Source organism: Pogoniulus pusillus, chromosome 2, assembly GCF_015220805.1.
Source record: "Pogoniulus pusillus isolate bPogPus1 chromosome 2, bPogPus1.pri, whole genome shotgun sequence".
NCBI lineage: Eukaryota > Metazoa > Chordata > Aves > Piciformes > Lybiidae > Pogoniulus > Pogoniulus pusillus.
This window is the reverse complement of record NC_087265.1, coordinates 15,686,345-15,706,948: the sequence shown is the minus strand read 5'-3', so window position 1 is coordinate 15,706,948 and position 20,604 is coordinate 15,686,345. Positions and strand designations below refer to the sequence as shown.

The 20,604-nt window shown below is 41.8% G+C and overlaps 1 protein-coding gene across 1 annotated transcript in view; it reads right to left on the bottom strand.

Annotated features, from left to right (window-relative positions):
• The window catches only part of CLASP1 (cytoplasmic linker associated protein 1), a 183,629-nt gene that overhangs the window by 104,729 nt on the left and 58,296 nt on the right, over nucleotides 1-20,604 (bottom strand). The window contains exon 9 of the mRNA XM_064157393.1: nucleotides 7,705-7,713. Coding sequence (XP_064013463.1) covers nucleotides 7,705-7,713 — 9 coding nt within the window. The remainder of the gene's footprint in view (nucleotides 1-7,704; nucleotides 7,714-20,604) is intronic.

Sequence of the window (20,604 nt, the reverse complement as noted above, 5' to 3'; positions counted from 1 at the left end):
CTGGCCAAGACACTCTCCATTATTTATCAACAGTCCTGGCTCACTTGACAGGTCCCCAAAGACTGGAAGTTGCCAATGTGATGCCCATCCACAAGAAGGGCTGGAGGGAATAGCTGGGAAATTACAGACCTGTCAGCCTGACCTCAGTGCCAGGCAAGGTGATGGAACAGGTCATCTTGAGTGCTATCACAAAGCACCTATAGGATGGCCACGGGATCAGGCCCAGCCAGCACGGGTTTAGGAAGGGCAGGTCCTGCCTCACCAACCTGATCTCCTTTTATTCACCTGGTGAATGTGGGGCAGGCTGTGGATGTAGTCTATCTAGACTTCAGCAAAGCCTTCGACAGTGTCTGTCACAACAAGCTCCTGGCAAAGCTGGCAGCTCGTGGCTTGGACAGATTCACTCTAATATGGGTCACAAACTGGCTGGAGGGCCTCATTGCTGTCTACAACTACCTGAAGGGAGGTGTAGTCTCTTTTCCCACACAACCAGCAACAGAACAAGAGGACACAGTCTCAAGTTGTTCCGAGGGAAGTATAGCCTTGACATTAGGAGGAAGTTCTTCACCGAGAGTGATTTGCCATTGGAATGGAGGTGGTGGAGTTGCTGTCCCTGGAGATGTTCAAGAAAAGACTGGTTGAGGCACTTAGTGCCATGGTCTAGTTGATTGGACAGGGCTGTGTGACAGGTTGGACTGGATGATCTTGGAGGTCTCTTCCAAACTGGTTTATTCTATGATTCTATGATCTGCCTGGTTAAACATCAACGCAATAACATATGTACTACATCTGCAAAAAACTGTATGCACCTTACCCATCAATGACTCCCACCCAGAATGTGTGGCCTTTAATTACAAAACCATTTAAAAACCTGTAAAATGTTCAGTGAAGCAATAAACATGAGAAATAAGTCTAAAACTGCAGGTGGATGAGACAAAAGAGCACTCATGAAAGGAAAACTATGGAGCAACAAGCAGTAGCTCTACAGCCCACATGCATCTTGAAAAAGATTATCAGCTACTACAACAGGTATGACCAGTATGATGATGACAACTATATAAATAAATGCTCCATCTTTACAAAGACAAATATCACTACAGACTGTGCAGGCACATATGCAATCAAAGCTTACAGACAAGTCTTGGTGCTTTAAAAACCTTTCAAAGTTGAATTTCACCATCAAGGCAACCCTCTGTATCTACAAATGGTTGCTGAAAAGTGGTTTGAGTTGCTTCTGACAGAAAACACATAGCAAGCTTCAGGAGCTCCTGAGACAACTGCAACTAGGTTAAAGAGATGGCTATATGTTCTCCAGAGCATCCATCACAGCTGTTAGCAAAGGATGAGTAACCTGACTCAATGTTGACTCCTGCTCAGGACTATTTAGCAGTATTGACTGGTTACATCAGCAGTTTCTTGATGCACTGAAAGGAAGACTTCCTGCCTACTCCTCATGAATACAATTAGCACTCTGAGGAGGATTCAATGCCCCTCCATCACCTCAATTCAACTATGTATGAGAAGCAGAGGTTAGCTTTGAGCTGTGGGCACACAGAATCTTAAAAATAAAATCACACTTCAGTGGTCCATGCCAGCTTTCACACCATCTACATAATCATATTTAACTACAACCTGATTTTCATTCAGCGGCCCATTAGAGCCCGTGAGAGATACCTATTCCCTACCCGCATCAGATTCGTTTTGGTAGACACTGGAAGAGCAGCAATGGTGTGGCAACAATCAAGCTCATTTGTCTGTTCTCTTTGGAGACATTGGGAATGTAAAGCCATTAACTGAATAACCAGCATTTTGCATTACCCAGGGTCATTGCAGAAGAGACAGTGAAACCATACTTGATATCAGTGACTCTGATGGTAATTTTGAAGACATCCTCTTCTTAGAAGCAAAATCAGAAACTAGTAGATAATAGATTATAAAAACACTTTTTACACTACTGACTGTTTATGTACCCAACTTCAAAGCAGTAAGAAGTGTACTTCAGGGACAAAATGCTTGTTTAGTAATTTTTAGAATGGATTTTCAAGAATATTTACTTTTAATAATGCTTTGCACAGATTTCTTTGTGTATGGTTGATCTAGATGGGGCCAGTGTTTTTGTTGGGGTGGTTTGGTTTTTTTTGTCTTGTGGAAAGAGGCAAAAATATACATGGGGAGGTTGACTCCAGGTCATGCAGAAAGCCACAGCAAATGCCAGAAGATGTATCCAAGTATAAGATTTCCTTATTTAATCACCTCTTTGCTGTCTACAACTACCTCAAGGGACATTCTGGAGAGGCTGGTGCTGGCCTCTTCTCATAGGTAACTGGAGAGAGAACAGGGAGGAATGGCTTTAAGCTGAGACTGGGTAGCTTTAGATAGGGCATTAGGAAAAAGTTTTTCCACAGAGAGTGGCCAGGCACTGGAATGAGCTGCCCAGTGTGGTGTAGGAGTCACCAACCCTGGATGTGTTTAAGGGTCATTTAGATGTGGTGCTTAGGGATATGGTTTAAGGTGAATCTTGTTAAGTGGGGTTATAGGTTGGACTTGGTGATCCTGAGGGTCTTTTCCAATCTGGATGTTTCTGTGATTCACCATCACAGTAGGCCCAATTTTGCTTTCAGCTTTCTACATTGGGGATGGAGGGGAATGCAAGAGCCCTGAGTGATTTTTTAGATGCCGATATCTCAGATTTCCTTCTGTGTGATTTTAAATAAGCATGGAAAGCTTTTAGTGCACAGTCTCAAGTTGTGCCGGGGAAAGTATAGGCTGGATGTTAGGAGGAAGTTCTTCACAGAGAGAGTGATTGGCATTGGAATGGGCTGCCCAGGGAGGTGGTGGAGTCATCGTCCCTGGAGGTGTTCAAGCAAAGCCTGGATGAGGCACTTAGTGCCATGGTCTGGTTGACTGGATAGGGCTGGGTGCTAGGTTGGACTGGATGATCTTGGAGGTCTCTTCCAACCTGGTTGATTCTATTCTGTTCTATTCATCAGCTGTCTTCTTCTACACTCAGTAGTTCAACAGACCCTTCAGTACAGTGTGTGATTTCCTTACAGTTGGATAAGAGAATCTAAAAGACTCAAATCCCTACATAATATGGCTTCACATATAAGCACAGTCTGAATTCCTGATCTGCAAATGGAAAGCTCCAATTCCTGAGACACGTCAGTTTCTTGGGCCTTCTTCACCTTCAAAGCTTCATTTTAAGCAAACCACTGCCTCAAGGAAAAAAGTTATGGGAAAAAGACTCCAAAGCCAAAAATGTTACAGCTTATAGCATGGCTTCTGTTTCCTCAAAGCTTGTACCCCTCCCCCAACTCCTTTAAAACAAAAGCTGTATCTGAGCTCCTTCATCCACAATCTTCCCCCATAAACAAGCACCATCATTAGGTACAGCAAATAAAAGCAGTCATGTTTTTTGGGGGGAGGAATAGAAAGGTGGAGTTAAGACATAGCCATTAATGATGTTACACTACTAAATACAATATTCATATTTCAGAGGCACTGTGAAACTCTGAACAGGCAGGAGGACTTTAATGTGCTATGAAGGAAAAGAGGCATCTTTCCCAAAGAACTTACAATATAAATAATGCAGTCAGAGCATAATTAAAAATAATTACTGATATTCAGGCTTGTATATAGGAAAAGGAAGCACAAAGACCCTTCCCCCCACTTTCTTCTGAAAGAAAAAAAGGCAGAAAGTCAGGCAAGCACTTGTCAGTCTAACCAATCCTGCCTAACCCATTCTTACCTGGCCTTCCTCAGTGATGCCATTCACTTTTTCCCCACGGCACTGGATCCTTTTAAACCATCCTTAGGTCTCTGCACCTAGGTAAAACTTAATCCTGTTGCACAGTAATCCAAAATTTTCTGCCATGACTGTAATTTGGTCCCAAATGAGACTCAACATTTGACTTTGATGCTGCAGCTGGTCATTTGAATTCTTTAGTAAGCATCCTGCCTTTCTTCCATATTGTGTGCATAGGAGGAGACTTCCACAGCTGTAACACTCATAAAAGAATAGTTTTCCTGCATAAAACTACTTACTGCATCAAATAAAGATCACCCAGAAACAATCAGGAAATTGGAATTGGAAAATTGTGGTGAGAGAACAGTAAAATTTGGAATTCTATCCATTCCTCCACTGCACCTCCCATACCAGTTGACTCCAACCCTCAGACCACCTTACCCACAAAAACAGCTGAACAAAGGGCTAAGGGCAGGGTCAGTTTAAATCAAGATTCAGAACTCAGTAAGAGATGGTAGAAGCTATGAATAAACATTTTTAGGCAAGCAAAAGATCTCTGGTTCAAGGACAAAGTCTGTCAAGTAAAATGAAGGATGAATCTGCCTCAGGTCTCAGACACATGATCAAATTATTGCTGCTTAACAAGTAAGACAACACCAGCTGAGCCAGAGGAACAATCTATGTGCTACTCAAGCTCAAATGCAAGCTAATACATTTTAACTTCATCCTAGAGAAAAGTTAAGCCAAGCAGAATCTTTCACGTTTACTACAAAGAATGCAAACATTAATCACAACCCAGTTAAAAGTCTTACTCTGGATACAGCTATTACAGACTTCACAAAACAAGTACCTAGATGGAATTGGAGAGGTTAAAATACGAAGAGGTTCCCACGTAAAAGCTGGGAACACTGATGGCAGAGAGTACCTACCTTTGCCATTTTCAGTACCTCTGGGGGGAGGGGAAGAGTGTGAAAAAACCAACCAAACAACATTCATCTTATCAGTGAAATCATCTCACAGATGATTCTGCCAATTTAGCTGGATGTAGAATAGAATTCAGACACGGTGGCTAGCACTGCTGATTTAATTCCTATCATCCCTATTCAGAAAAGACTCTGAAACATTAAGTGAGACATCAGCAGCAAACACTGGAATTTATAGAATCACTGAGTTATTTTGGTTGTTGAAGACCTTTAAGATCATTGAGTCTAACGATTTTCTAACTCTGCCATGTCCCTTAACACCACATCTATGCATATTTTAAACACCTCCAGAGAAGGGAATTCAACTACCTCCCTGAGCAGCCTGGTCCAGTGTTTGACAACTCTTTTAGTGAAGATGATTCTTCTAATATCCAATCTAAACCTCCTCTGGTGCAAACTAAGACTGTTTACTCTTATCCTATCACTCATTACTAGGGAGAAGAGACCAACCCTTGCCTCCCTACAGCCTCCTATCAGGTATAAAACACTCCAAACCTGAACAGCCACAAGAAATCTCATATCTATGCAGATGCAAAGAAAATTTCCACTCCAGACTACCCATTAACTAAACAGAACTGATTTTCATCTACATAGATTTCTGGTTTCACACAAGCATATTTGCCTCTACGTAAGATTTGAAAGGAGTCAAATTAAAAACAAAAAGAAAACAAGACCTCATTAATATAAGAAATAATTTTCTAGACCAGCTCAAGATCTCTCCTCTCCCTAAGGCAAGTCTGGCTGGCACAGCTATTTCAAACATCTCTGACCCTGAAAGATCACTGCATTGATAACTCAAACCAATCAGACAGCAGCTTCTTTCCCCTTGCACTGATTTGTCTACTCTGTAGAGAGCTACTACCCTTCACACATGACATTTACATTTTATTCCTAAATTGCAAGCTGTAAGGCATAGTCCACGTAAAAATTCAGCTCCTAGAAACAGGCTGTCCTCTTTTTCAGATGGCTGATCATGCTTTAGGCAGAAGTCACCAGAACTAAAGACCCTACTGCTATTTCTGCTTTGCTAAATACCGTGTCAGATCATAAAGACAGGAATAGTGTTAAAATTAGCAATTTCTATTTTATTAACAGTTCCAGGATGGACAATTGACCCTAAAACTTATACTCATACTTGAAAACTTACATGCATTTACACTACTTGCATGAAACACAGAAATCACAGAGTGACATCTGTCTTTTTAAGTGCCAACATGTTCCAGCATCACCTATGCAGACTTCTCTTCCTAGCAACTTTTCCTGCCAAACGCAAAGAGTCTACCAGGAAATTAAGCTTATGAAGCTACTCTTATGAAGTTACCAACAGCCACCATCCATTCATATTCTAAGTTTGCTGGCTAATTTGGATTGGGGTGGGTTTGGGTTATTCTGAGGAAATTTTGAGGGAAGGAGGTAATCATAAACCAGATAAAAGCAGGACACTCAATTCAGTGTTTTCACTGCCAGCACTGAAGTTTTTGGTCTTAACGTGGTTAAGTGATGTACACAACTAGGTAAGCAGCAGAGAACTTCATGTGAACCTTGATGTACATTGCCTGAGTAAAGTTTGGGAGATAGAAACTAGCAGATTGCTTTAATCCTGAACAGGCTTCTGAGTTTCTTCAGCAAATAAAAGGTCTGCATCGCTTTCTATAGCCCCATTTTCACTGAGTATTTTTAGATTATTTTGTTGCTCTCTTCCCCTGACTTCACACGCACAGGAGAAAAGGTCTGACTCAGAGCAGAGGAGATGCAGAAGAGCACATCTGTTTCACGAGAGGCAAGATGGATTATTTTCTTCAGAAAAGAAAAGTGTTCAGTGAAAGTGTAACTTCAAGGTTATTGAAGGCACTTTATCTCATGCCCTGTAAAGTGTCTGAATCCACCTAGGATCTACATTCCGGGGCAGGAGCAAAAGAGAACAATACATAAAAGACTTAAAGTACTTGATCTTAAACACATTTTATTGCAGATTCAGAACTATGCCTTGAGTCAGAAGTACATTACAAGGATGCACGATGGCTAAAATGACTTAAGTCTGCTGACGTAGCCAGGTGGGGGTTAGTCTCTTCTCCCAGGCAACCAGCAATAGAACAAGGGGACACAGTCTCAAGTTGTGCCGGGGAAAGTATAGGCTGGATGTTAGGAGGAAGTTCTTGACAGAGAGAGTGATTGGCATTGGAATGGGCTGCCCAGGGAGGTGGTGGAGCCACCATCCGTGGAGGTGTTCAAGAAAAGCCTGGATGAGGCACTTAGTGCCATGGTCTGGTTGACTGGATAGGGCTGGGTGCTAGGTTGGACTGGATGAACTGGGAGGTCTCTTCCAACCTGGTTGATTCTATGATTCTAGCGTTAATGCTTAAAAGTTCATAGGAAAGACCTTTTTTAAACATGACTGCTCTTTTTACATGTATCTAAAAGGAATATATGAGTTGGGATAATCAAAAAAGAGAGCAAAGTTGTTTGAAAAAAATGATGGAGCAGCTCCTTCTGGAGGGCATCTCAAGGCACATGGAAGAGAAGAAGGTTATCAGAAGTAGTCAGCACAGATCTACCAAGGGGAAGTCATGCTTGACTAACCTGATAGCATTCTATGATGACATAATTGAATGGGTAGATTCAGGGAGACCAGTGGATGTAGTCTACCTTGACCTTAGCAAGGCCTTTGACACTGTCTTCCATGATATTCTAGTGAGCAAGCTCAGCAAGTGTGGGATGGAAGAGCAGGCAGTGAGGTGGATTAGGAACTGGTTACAAGATGGAGTTCAAAGAGTGGTGATCAATGGTACTAGGTCCAGATGGAGAGCTGTAACCAGTGGAGTCCCCCAGGGATCAGTGCTGGGTCTGGTGCTGTTCAACATCTTCATCAATGACACTGATGAGGGCACAGAGTGTCTGCTCAGCAAGTTTGCTGATGACACCAAGGTGGGAGGCTTGGCTGATACAGCTGAAGGCTGTGCAGCCATCCAGAGAGACCTGGACAGACTGGAGAGCTGGGCACAGAGGAACCAGATGAGGTTCAACAAGGACAAGAGCAGAGTCCTGCATCTGGGAAAGAATAATTAATTCCACCAGTACAGGCTGGTGGAGAGCAGTCCTGTAGAGAGGGACCTGGGAGTCCTGGTGGATAACAAGTTAACTATGGCACAGCAATGTGCCCTTGTGGCCAAGAAGGCCAATGGGATCTTGGGGTGTCTTAAGAAGAGCGTATCCAACAGATCAGGGGAGATTCTCCTTCCTCTCTACTCTGCCCTGCTGAGACCTCATCTTGAATATTGCGTTCAGTTTTGGTCTCCCCAGTTTAAGAGGGTCAGGAAACTGCTGGAGAGGGTCCAGCAGAGAGCTCCGAGGATGATTAGGGGACTGGAGGGCATGGCTTATGAGGAGAGGCTGAGGGACCTGGGGCTTTTTAGTCTGGAGAAGACTGAGAGGGGATTTAATAAGTGTTTATAGACATCTGAGGGCTGGTCAGGAGGAGGGGGACAGGCTCTGCTCACTTGCTCCCTGGGATAGGACAAGAAGCAACGGGTGTAAGTTGCAGCACAAGAGGTTCTACCTACTGGGACCTCGTTTAACCAAAAATAACCAGGAGCACTTGTGGGGCACTGCCATCTGTCAACAGCTGTTACTGAAAACCAAACAGTGAGCAAGCTAGCAGTTAGCAGTGCCCTGCCTCCAGAAACAGCCAAGACTCAAAAGGCATCAGAATAAAATTTGTGGGGAAACAGTGTCTTATCAAATCTCTAAATAAAAATTATATGCTCAATTTGTAGGTAAACCTTCAACATTTCTGGAGATGGCAATTACCAGTTACAGCCTGAGGGGTCTGCAGGACCTTTTGGAAGCATGAGCACTAAGGCCCTGTATACTTGCAGGTATCCCAGAAATAAAAGACTTCTGTCTTGAGAAAATTGTTCCTCAAACATGGCCAACTGCTTTACCAACTACCAGGCTATCTGGAGGGAAAAATTCTGGGGGCCTCCCAGAACATGAGAGCAGGATTAGCTTGGTTTATCTAAGCTTACAAGTCAACCACTTTGGTCATTTGAGCCACCTGAATCTCACCTCCATTACAGAGCACCTTATTTCCAAGTAGCAGTAACAATAATTTGGTGCAGAGTGGAAGCAAATGGCTTGGGTACAGAATGGCTATTTACTACTTGTACTGCTGTGGCAGCCTGAAGCCATCAGTTACCAGTAGCATTGTGAATCACTGCATATTGTGCACATCTAACTAGCTCCCTAGATGTTGCCAAATACCAAATCCATGCTATGGGGTTCCCAAGCCAGCCTGGAAAGCAACTTTTGAACCACTACTCTGCACATTAACCAGCAACCAAGGGGGACTTTCAGTCCAGCTAAGCTAACTCAATCGAGATAAAAAGATTAAACTACACTCAGGCTGCCCCTGTGGTGAGGGTTTCTTCTTGGCATTGTTTAGTTTGAAGGACAGAGTCTGTGAAGGGATAATGAGACATTTGCCTCCAGCCACTATGGAAAAAGGAATCTCCATCTCTTACAGAACTGGGGCATGTCCTGCATTTGAACTTCTCCCTGCATGGCTCATTCCTGTTTATGCTCAACACCCAACAATAATGGCTCCTTAACAATAAATCACTGAAAGGTCAACAAGCACTTGCTAGAATACAAAAAAAACATACATGAATCCAATTACAAATTAAGACGTGGGACAAAATTTCCACTTTCTAAAATAAAATTTTAAATTAAAAGGACAGGCTTGAGGCTGTTTTGTCATCATTACAAGTCTCACTCCAGCAAACACACCACCGTGCTGGCAAATCATCTGGTTCTCTTTATTAACCATCTGTGCTTGCCTTTACTTAAACAAGAATTAGCAAACAGAGGAACTGGCACACATGAAGCACAGCATGTGACAGACAAGTATATATTCACCCTCAGCTTCACTCCAGAGACTGAAAGCAAGAAACATTAGGTGTTTTAACTAGAAAATGTGAATTTCAATACCATCATTACATATTAGCTTCCATAAGAAGTGTCCCGGTCAGCATCATTTTGAACTGTTTCCTTTGTCTTATTTCCTATGGAAACCTTCAGAGGTACCTGCTATTGCATTCCCTCCATCTCACAACCTCAAGATTGAATTAATGAAGCCTTCACTGAAAAGGAGAACAGAGGAGACAGGCCAGAGAACTGATATGCCCTTTTTAGTTTACAGCAGTTTTGTATTTAGTGTTTAAATATTAGTACCAGGATGCTACTTGGTGCCATGGTCTAGCCTTGAGCTCTGTGGTGAAGGGTTGGACTTGATGATCTGTGAGGTCTCTTCCAACCCTGATAATACTGTGATACTGTGTGCTAGCATCTGGAAATTCTCTCCCAATAATGACCACTGATAATTACTACACAGAATATGAATGGGTTTGTTGGTATCTTAATCAGCCAAAAAACATTTTAAACCGAGCTTGCTTATCTACCTTCTGCAAATATTATGAGGGAAAAGGATCAAAAACTTAAAAACATCACTATTTTTATATGGGGAACCAGAATACAGAGCTCAGTCAGCAAAATAAATACCATTACAAGTTCAGAAGCCTTCTATAAAAATTGTTTTGAACAATGGCATGAAGATTAAGTGGCACACAACAGTCTCACCTACTAATTCACAGCAAGCTGTACTCAGAAAAACAGCCACATTTAAATACCAAGCTTTATGATCTTAGTATTAAAATCAAAGAATAATCTGCACCCTAAATCTTCCAAGTTGCTCATATGCAACTTGACAGCCACACTGATGACACACTGATCAAAGTATTCTCATCAGTTTCAGTACAACACCAAATCAGCAGAGGATGTACATTAAATTATACACATTGCCATTTACAGAGGTGCCTCTGCCGTTGCTTACAGGCATTTCATGCTGACGTTGGGTTGTGTTGTTCGCTAGGGTCACACTTTCTTCTGCCTTTAGCACTATGACCACTTAAGTGTTCAGTAACAAACATAATTTCAAATGACATAGGCAATCCTTGTCATTAACTTACTAACATGCACAGCTATAAAAGCAAGAAACACACAACATCATTTGAGGACTTTGGAGATCTTGGATACCTATTGCCTCCTATAAGGAAAAATATGAGTAATTTAGGTTGGAAGGGATCTCTGAACATCAAATGATTCAATCTCCTTTTAAAAGCCAGGCTAACAAAGTTGTATTGCTCAGAGCTTCACCGAACCAGGTTTTTACAAGTCACTATGGATGAAGATCCTTGGGGCAATTTGTTCCAGTGTTTCATTCACCATCACACCTTGAGTACTGTGTCCAGTTCTGGGCTCCTCAATTCAAGAGAGATGTTGAGGTACTGGAACATGTCCAGAGAATGGCGATGAAGCTGGTGAGAGGCCTGGAACACAAACCCTATGAGGAAAGGCTGAAGGAGCTGGGGTTGTTTAGCCTGGAGAAGAGGAGGCTCAGGGGGCATCTCATTGCTGTCTACAACTCCCTGAAGGGAGGCTGTAGCCTGGTGGGGGTTGTTCTCCTCTCCCAGGCAACCAGCAACAGAACAGGGGCACAGTCTCAAATTGTGCCAGGGAAAGTATAGCCTGGATGTTAGGAGGAAGTTCTTGACAGAGAGAGTGATTGGCATTGGAATGGGCTGCTCAGGGAGGTGGTGGAGTCGCCATCCCTGGAGGTGTTCAAGAGAAGACTGGATGAGGCACTTAGTGCCATAGTCTAGTTGAGTGGATAGGGCTGGGTGATAGGTTGGACGGGATGATCTTGGAGGTCTCTTCCAATCTGGTTGATTCTGTGATCCTCAAAAAACCTATCTACTTGTGGAAAACTACACATAAGGCTGTTCCTTCAGTCCCTGTAGTACATGAATTACTGGAGCTTGCATAAAACCCACTGAGTACCATTTGCTGGAAAAGGTCTTATTTCCAATTCAGAGGTTTTCTGGAAATAATGATCCACGCATTATAGGTACAGGAAAAACAAAAATCATCCAAGAGTTAAGTTCCAAAATTAAAAGATGAGTTGCTCAGGGTATTTTAACAGACTTGTATCATGTGTTAAGTTTTTTCTTGTATTTTTGTTGGGTTTTTGGTTTCAGTTGTTGTTTTTTTTTAAACAAATCACTTCTGTGCCATAAAGAAACGGAGATGACCTGCTTTCAGAAATGGCTGGTAGTGTCATCACTGGCCAAGGGTGCACAGCACTATCAAATCTGGCTCTGCTATGTTCTTCACTTCAAACTGGTAGCATGCAGCATTTTCTAGCACATGCAAAATAAGGTGGTTTATAGAGCTCCATGATCCAGTCTTCCCAGAAGGAAGCTGATAGAAAAGTCCAAGCCATTTCCTCACTGACACACTAGAAGCCCAGAAGGAAACATCCTGCTGTAGCTGATGTAGTTCCCAGCCTGGTCTGTACTCAAGAAATTGCTCTCCACAGCTGTCAAGCACTCACCTTTCCCCAGCATAGGTTTCAAACAACATGCTAAATTTTCAATCCTAATGTTAATGCTCACTAGCTACATAAAAATAAAGGTTTCATGTTTATCTCAACGGTACCTTGAACAATCCACCAGTCACAATACTCCTCAGCAACTCCCACACACTAAGGAAAACAGAGTGCATACAGATGTTTATATCACACCACTATGAACAAGAAACAGTTTGAACAAATATAGAAGCAAGAGTGATTTAGGGCCCCTCATAATAAAGAGGCTTCAGGAAGGAAAATGCAAGGGGCATAATGTACATGCACATGACCCAGCACAGCCCCAGATCCTTGGGGAAAAACCACTGTGGTGAGCCAAGATCCAGCACATCACAAAGACAGAAAAAAAAGAGGAAGGGGGAAAAAAAAATCACAACAACTGAAAACATGTCTGAGGAAAGCAACAGAAACAAATGTGGAGCTTCTTCATGAGGAAGGGAGAGAATAAGTTTCACTGAGCTGGTGCATAAACATTTTGCCTGTGGATGCTTGGGATCAGATCTTATTTAAGTCTCCAGTGAAAAGGAGCATGATTGTCTCTGCACATCATAGAAGCTCTGTGTGATTAGAAATCTCTGCAGATTCAGCTTCTGCTCAGCACAGAGCTCAAACAGCAGGAGCACAAATGGGACCTGAAGTGCACTGGCAGAGCTGAGCTGCAGCAGGAAAGCAGCATAGCCAGCCCTGCTTCTTCAGGGCTGGCTCCAGGACTGTCTCTGCCCCCTCCTGCTCACAAGCAAGAGCTAGGGGCAGGGTGGGAATCAGAGGGAGAAATATAAATAATCAAGAACAAAAGTGGACCTATTCTTCATAAAGCAGATCTAATTTGAAATGTCAACTCTCATTATGAGCCAAAGCTCCACTAGATAGGAGAATCCATTGCCCTGGAGAGACGTATGTGGAAGATCTACATCATTTCTTAACGATGTATGCATCCTTCCTCCACCCATACCCCACTCTAAGTGAATGTGGAGAGACAGTACCAATTGCATACAGAAAACATTGGGGGAATCAGTGCTAACGCTGTTTTACACATCAAACTTCTATTTCCCTCTTCCTTCTGAAAGACTAGGAGCAATCACCCAGAACAAGGCTTTTACAACATAGTCAAACAATAACTTACAAAGGGCTCTCTTCATTTCTCACTGGAGTCATTAAAAAGACTTCATTAACATCAAGTAGAACAGATTTGGACCTTTAAAATAATAAATAATACTATAAACTTATCTTTCCCAACTCTGCCTATAAGCATTCAAAACTCTCTATCAAACCACAGGACATTAGCATCTGGACCTAGTACCAGAAACTTCCATATCAAGTATCTAAAGGACTTTCATGGTGCCCTGACAAGCTCTGAATGCAGGCAGGCCAGGTCTGGCACAGGAAAAGGCACAGGTCTCAAAGTACAGTTGTTATAGGTTTGCCATTCTTAAGCAAAGTAATTGAAACGACAGTGCAGTGAGTGAAGGTATTTCTCTCTCCCTCCATAGCACATTGTTTGCACTAAAAAAAAAATCACCTGGCTTGACTCTGAAGGCCAACTGCAAAGCAGCAGCCATTAGCAGTTTTCCTTATGAAGATTTGGCTGCATCAAGCTCCCTGCAGGGCACACAGGGTGTAAACCAAGCCAGGATTATTCAGGGATGTCTGCAGTTTTGGGCTTCAGGGGAATAAACAAGAAAGAGATTCAAACTGCTTTGCACAATGCTACAAAAGGATTCCTTTGAGAGAGCAGCAGGGCAGAATGAATTCCTACAGCAAGCAGAAGAAACCCAGTCATTATACAGTATTTGCTGTCTTAATACTACAAAAATAGGACACTTTCACTTATTATAGTTTAGGTTTGTTCTATTTCACATCACTATATCTGAGCTACAAACAAAGTACTTCAGCCAAACATAATGAAGGAGGAAGACAACATAATGCCAGACCAGAGCCAAGTAGGGACAGTGCATTAACTGTACTTCCCACTGCAGTAACAAATCAGCACTTGTCTCTTTTTCACAACCCCAACTCACACAGCTGTGACTGCAGCTATTGTTCCACCTCTATGTTAAAACTGGACACACCACCTGTATCAGTATGTCTTTCTCAGAAATGGACTTAGGAATCTAATCTTATCCAGCCTAAGGTCAATGATCTGAATATGACAAATGCCTAGATATGAGAAGACCTTCAAGCATGCAAGCATTTACTCTTCAATTCAACCAAGGGCTCTTCAGTCTAGACATCTGAATATGGTTATGGAAGCTGCAGGTAGCGTGGTTATACCACACATACACTGTTCTGCCAAGGTAGGAATACTCTTTGCCATCAGCAAGAGAAAAATACACCTCATGTATTTTTACTGCCCCTGGAAGCCTTGCTTGTAGTTCACCAATTGCCTTAGAGTGGCTGCTGTCCTCAGAGGCTGCTAATTACAGCAGCTAAATTCAATTCATTTGAAACACGCTCAACCTGAAAACAATTCTGATCAATTAAAAGAGAGCAGCTGCACAAGAATTCATCCAAGTGCTCCACCGAAAGTGCAAGAAATTTTCTCTCTCCTACAAGCAGTCTTTGGCCATCACTGAGGCTGCTGACTAAGGATAACAATTTAATTCTAACTGGGGCAGTGATTCTATATGAAAACAGCCCAGAGCAGTCACTTATAAAAAGCATCAGGAACATACTCGCACAAATCCAGCACCCAAAGAATTTACAAAAACAGGGAAGGAAGAACTCCACTGCTTCGTTGTTTTGTGTAGAGACTGAACTATTTGTGAGCCTCAGGCACAGTTCATTACATCAAGAACTCTTTGTAATTCTTTCCCTAGTAGTAGGAAGCACGGGATACCCTCACTTGTGCTCACTGAAGTACTTGACTGTACTTTCCCATCAAGTGTAGAAGCCAGCATGCGAAATGCATGAACACAACCCAAATAACTTTTATGAATCTGCAGAATATACAGACACAGAATGTTTTTCACTCACACCAGGTTGCCTTCAGTGTGCCAGACCACCTTTAACGATATCCCAGTAGTTTGTGCTCCTAGCTCTTACAAAACCATTGGGAATTAAAAGGCTGACTTAAAAATCTCTGCTACGTTCACAATGATCATGTGCACACACATCTATGAACTATCCTATTGATAACTTAGTACCTGGAAGATGTTGTGTACAATAAATGATAAAGCTAGCCCTTTCATGTGAAAATGTCACTGGAGGTAACATTGTTCCAGCCTTGACCCCTAAACTCTTTCTGACAAAAGATCTACAAAGGAGACTCAGGTGGGCAAAGCATCACAGAAGACACCAGGAAACCGATCCTAAAGATTTTAAAGATAATGTCCACTGCAGGTTTTTGGCTTTGTTTACAGATTAAACAAACTTGACTCTGAAAGACATGACAGAAATTGGAGGAAAAGACCACAGCAGAGAAAAGAGTAATATATATCACAGAATTAACCAGGTTGGAAAAGACCTTCAAGATCATCAAGTCCAACCTATCACTTAATCCTACCTAAGCATTACTGCTGTGGTTTCTCCGTAAGAGTGGTGTAGTACCTCTTCTGGACTGAAGTTGTTGCAAGTGGTATTGTGTTCTCAAAGAGAACTTTTGAGGTGACTCTCATGTAAATGGCACTTTTATCAAAGGAGAAGAAGAGAACAGCAAGACCCTGCATAAAGAAACTCAGCTCCAGGAGTACAGAATATTCATGCATTTAATTCTATCAGCATCAACAGAACTGTGGCTGTTTATCTTCTGTTCCTGAGATCCACACTGTACAGTGTCATGTCACCTGCCTACTCCTTTAGCTCACACATTGGAGATACTATGAAATGTAGCAGTAGAGTGGTTCTGCTTGGTTATACCAAAACTTTGCCAAAGAGCATTTTTGAGTTTATACAAAACTCTCAGAGGTTAGGGGAGCGACATACACACAAAGTAACTCTGGTCTACTGTTTCTTTGCAAATGAATGCTAGGGTCAAGGTCAAGGCACTTTGGATTCAGTCCAGAAGACACAACAGCACTTGAAACTTACTTTTTTTCCTGACATTTGCTACTAACACAGTTGTCAGCCAATGGTGACCTGAAGGTCAGACATTTCCAGATAAGACCAGCTGGACTATGGCCCCAGGCTCTTCATTCCACTTGCTGATCTTTCAAAGCTGAGAAGTTCCCAGCATGATGAAATCATCATGCTTCATTAACAACAACAAATATGTGCTTGTTTTCTTTAGTAAGCACTTAAGTACATTAATTATTCAACACAATTCCAGCTTCATAAAAATAAGAGATTATTCTCAAAGCCTCTTCTGACCCAGACAGGAGGAGCCAGAGTAAAAAGGTCTCAGCTGTACAGCCATACTGTCCAGTGATACATGACACAGTGGCACAGTGAGAAGAAAAAACAGCCTAAATAGTTTTTGGTGTTTAGTTCCTGGAGAGGGGAGGCTTTTATTGTCTATTCACATGAAACACCACACATATGCATCCCATCTCCTCTGAAAATATATGGAATAACTCCCTTAGAAGAGTACTGTGAAGCCACAGAATTCCCAAGCCCCTGAAATGAAAAACTGCCCATAAATAGCATACTGTCACATGTACTATCAACTCCATAGCACACAGTTTAGTTTGCCCAGCTGACTTCCACCTTCCAAACTACAACGAAGAGAGGTGCCACTAACTTGCACCTTGAGACAGGGAACACCAATACAAAACTACAGTATATAGAACTGAGTTATTGGCAATCTCAGACTTCCTAAATTCAGTTTATGACATCCACACTGCAATAAGGATTTCAACAGAACAAGTACACCAGAGAAAGAAGACAGGGAAGAAGAAAGACGGATGCAGTTTTTGCAAAGATGGCTTACAGAAATCATCTCCTCTGAAAGCAAAGATGAAAGGCACAGGCTTCTGATGTACCAATAACGAATGCAATACATGCTTCCATCTTGCAAATTCATTTCCCTCCAGCCTCTCTGACTTCCACAGAGCTCTTTTCTGTTACAGAAATGCAGTTAAAACACAGAAATGCAGACAAGCCTGCGACATGTTCTTGGAACTGTGATGCAACATTAATTGAGAAGTCCTTATAACCAATTTAAATCTTACCAACTGATGCTGCCAAAGGGAACAGTTAGGAAATTAAAGTGTCGATCACCACTCAAACACATCACAAACAAGGAAGGGTATCTGAAAATACCTGTTCTTCACCTCTCACAACCTATTCTGTTACAGTATATACACACACTCTTTCTTCACCTTGCCAAACAAGTAATTTATCCTATTTTACAGAAGCTTAAATTGAGCTCGATGCCACCAGCCTACAGATGCTTACAGGCTGTTTATTAACATTCGACTTTTACTGCAAGATTCCTTCAATCTCTTCACACCATTAAGGAGAAATCTAGTAAATATTCAGACATCAATAAATAAACCCACCCACCCTTATGGCACATTCACTAGCACCTACCTTTCCCCGTAGTCATTATCGGCAGTGCCCGTGAGATGCTGGGGAAGAGCACTGTGCTCCGGGAGCAGCCCTACAGTACATGTCTCTCAGCAACTTACCCACCAGCAAACTCCCCACCCTCCTAAATGACTTCTCTGTGTGACCTAGCAGACGATTGCCACCTCTCCTCCAAAATAAAAGCCTGTTCAGCACTCAGCTGAGCATCAAGTGTCCTCCTATGCCTGCTTGCTCACATCTCTTCCTTCTAAATTTGAGACTTTAAATTCCAGAAGACACTAATGTGCTTATCCACAAAGTTGTGCAGCAGAAAGGCAGTAGAGCTCACTTTGTCCACCTTTAACAAGAATGTAGCATCAGTTAGTAGTCACTCAAACATTACTCTGACATTAATGCTTTTCCAGCCCCTATGAAGGTGAAGGGGCATCTCCTTGCTTTTAGATCACAAGAATGCTCAACACAACGAATTTTCTATTTCATTCTTTATTCCAACTTAAAAACTAGAGAATAAGACATTGTGGAAATTAAATTGCACAAAGTGTGAATGAAGAAAAGCACAGTGCAGCATTTGTTGGTTCAAAATCTGTTATCACAGATATTCCTTCCAGTCTGTAATTCTGCTGCTTGCATGTGTGTTGACAAGCAAACAATATTCCACCTACAGATGCATGGTAATGCTTGGCAAATACAGGTGATTTTTCCTCCTTAGAATACCAAAATAGAATTCAGCCTCTCAGATTTACTACCAGCAAAACACAGAAATCTAGAATAGGTCTAGCTCCCATCTAATTGTCTCCAAGTTGTGAATTTCATAAACAGAATTCATTCAGCAAATCATATTAACCTTAAGCACTACTTCAAATACAGAAGTGTTTCTATTCAAAAGCAGCATTGCTCTTTCCCCATAAGCTTTTAGTAACTGGAATTATCACCCCTGTTACTTTATCACTGTTTTAATGAACCTGCTTATTCTTAGAACAGTAATTCACACAGACAACTACTAAAACTGCATCTTTTTCTCACCTTACCCTGTGCAAATATCCATGGGGAAGAGGTTTCAGCTCCAGGACTCCTGGCTGTAAGACCTCCTGCACTGATTTCCCTGCAAAGCAAGATCACTGCCACCTCCTCCACTGTCCCTAACTCTTGCTCTCCCAATTAAAGCCAAAATTCAGCAGACAAGAAAGTTAACCCTCTCTCTACCCACAGGTAGCATACTAGCACACCATTGCAGTATCCCTGCACAAACCAGTGTAGAAGCATTTTCCCAAAACCCTGTGACTTAGGTAAGAGAAAAAAGAATCTTTAATTTAAAGAATGTCATATTATGATATCACAGTGATCAAGACCCTGAAAAACACATCACAATGTTTTGGTTACTAATAGCTCTGGTGTGGTTTATCATTTCCTATCAGCCTATCTCTTGCAGTAAATCACTTATCCATTCTTAACCTGACCCAAAATTCAGTTATGAAGTGTTTTGCAGTCTAGATGTGATCCAAAGTCAGTTCAAATCCATGGAAAGCTGTACACTCTATATTTGGGTCCTTCAGACATAATCATAAGGAAATCCATGATGCCTGAATTTCTGGAGTCTGTTTATGTCTAATAGCCTCTCTCTGCATCACATCCAGCTAAAGATCACCACATAATGCCAGATGAAGACAGCAGCTGACTAGCTGGCAATTATTGGCTCTTTCATGCTGAAATGTATTTGTCCCAACAGAATAAGGCATCTGCATAATTAGCAAAAGCAACTACACAAAAAATAATTAGCTTACTGAAAGCCCAAATAGGGGAAAACTATAATTTTTGCTTCAAGAGGCTAATTATATGCTGAAAAACAAAACAAAGATAGACTGAGAATCATAGAGAAATCTGATGTGGATTTTAACTTCATATTCTAGCTGCAAGGGCTGTTGGTAACCTAGCAACAAGCAGCATACTTCAGCATGCCAAAACCTCCCTCTGACTTAATGAAACACCTCGGATCACTATGCAAACCTCCCCCATCCCACTATACATTTGATTCTTGTATTACTAAATGATAAAAACAAAGCCAGGCCAAAAAAAAAGCCAAACAAACAACAAAACAAACAAACAAACAAACAAACCCCAAGCAAGCAACTCGAGATAAACTTGAAGCAGCAGTAATGAACCACAGCATGGAAAGATAAGTAGGAACACATCATTTTAACATTTCCAATCTGATTAGAGTTGATTCCTTAGATTTATTCACGAGATCAGAAAACATCCTGAGAAGGTGTGATATAACTTCACTTAACCTTCCCATTTCAGAGGCATGTATTAAACCTAAACAGAAAGCCCTTCCCCAAGCACCATTTCTAGTGCACTGATCTGATTTTGTGTTTGGGGAACCACTAGTTAAGAAACCTTTAACAATTTAGAACATACTTGCTTATCTGCAAATCTTGATATTCAAATACTGCTGCTGCAATTGTTTTCTCTTACTGGAATTCTCAGTGAGCTAACAGAGGATACTGTTGCCCCAACCAACAGTTCAGAAGCTGAGAGAGCAGTTTTAGTCTTTGACTGGTTGTTTTGCTGTATTCCACCATTTCAGAAGTCACAGCCCCACTTGCCCAGTACCACAATGTTCTGCAGTAAATCAAGTTGGACAACCACTTTCAACAATCTTGAAAGTAAGCACAACTGCAGTGCTCAGTCACGAGAGACACAAGCTAACAACTTGCTCTTGGTTCACCTACCTGAGCTACCCATCAGAAAAGTACAGATTCACCATATTCACCCATAAGAGTACAGAAAAAAACAGTCAGAATTAATCTTTTCGAGTGAGCTGTGAAATCATGACATAGCTTTAGTTAACCTTTGCTTTTCAGAGGCATGCATTAACCCTAAACAGAAAACTCCTTCCCCTGGTACTTTTCAGCTGGGTCTGCTCTGCCACCAGT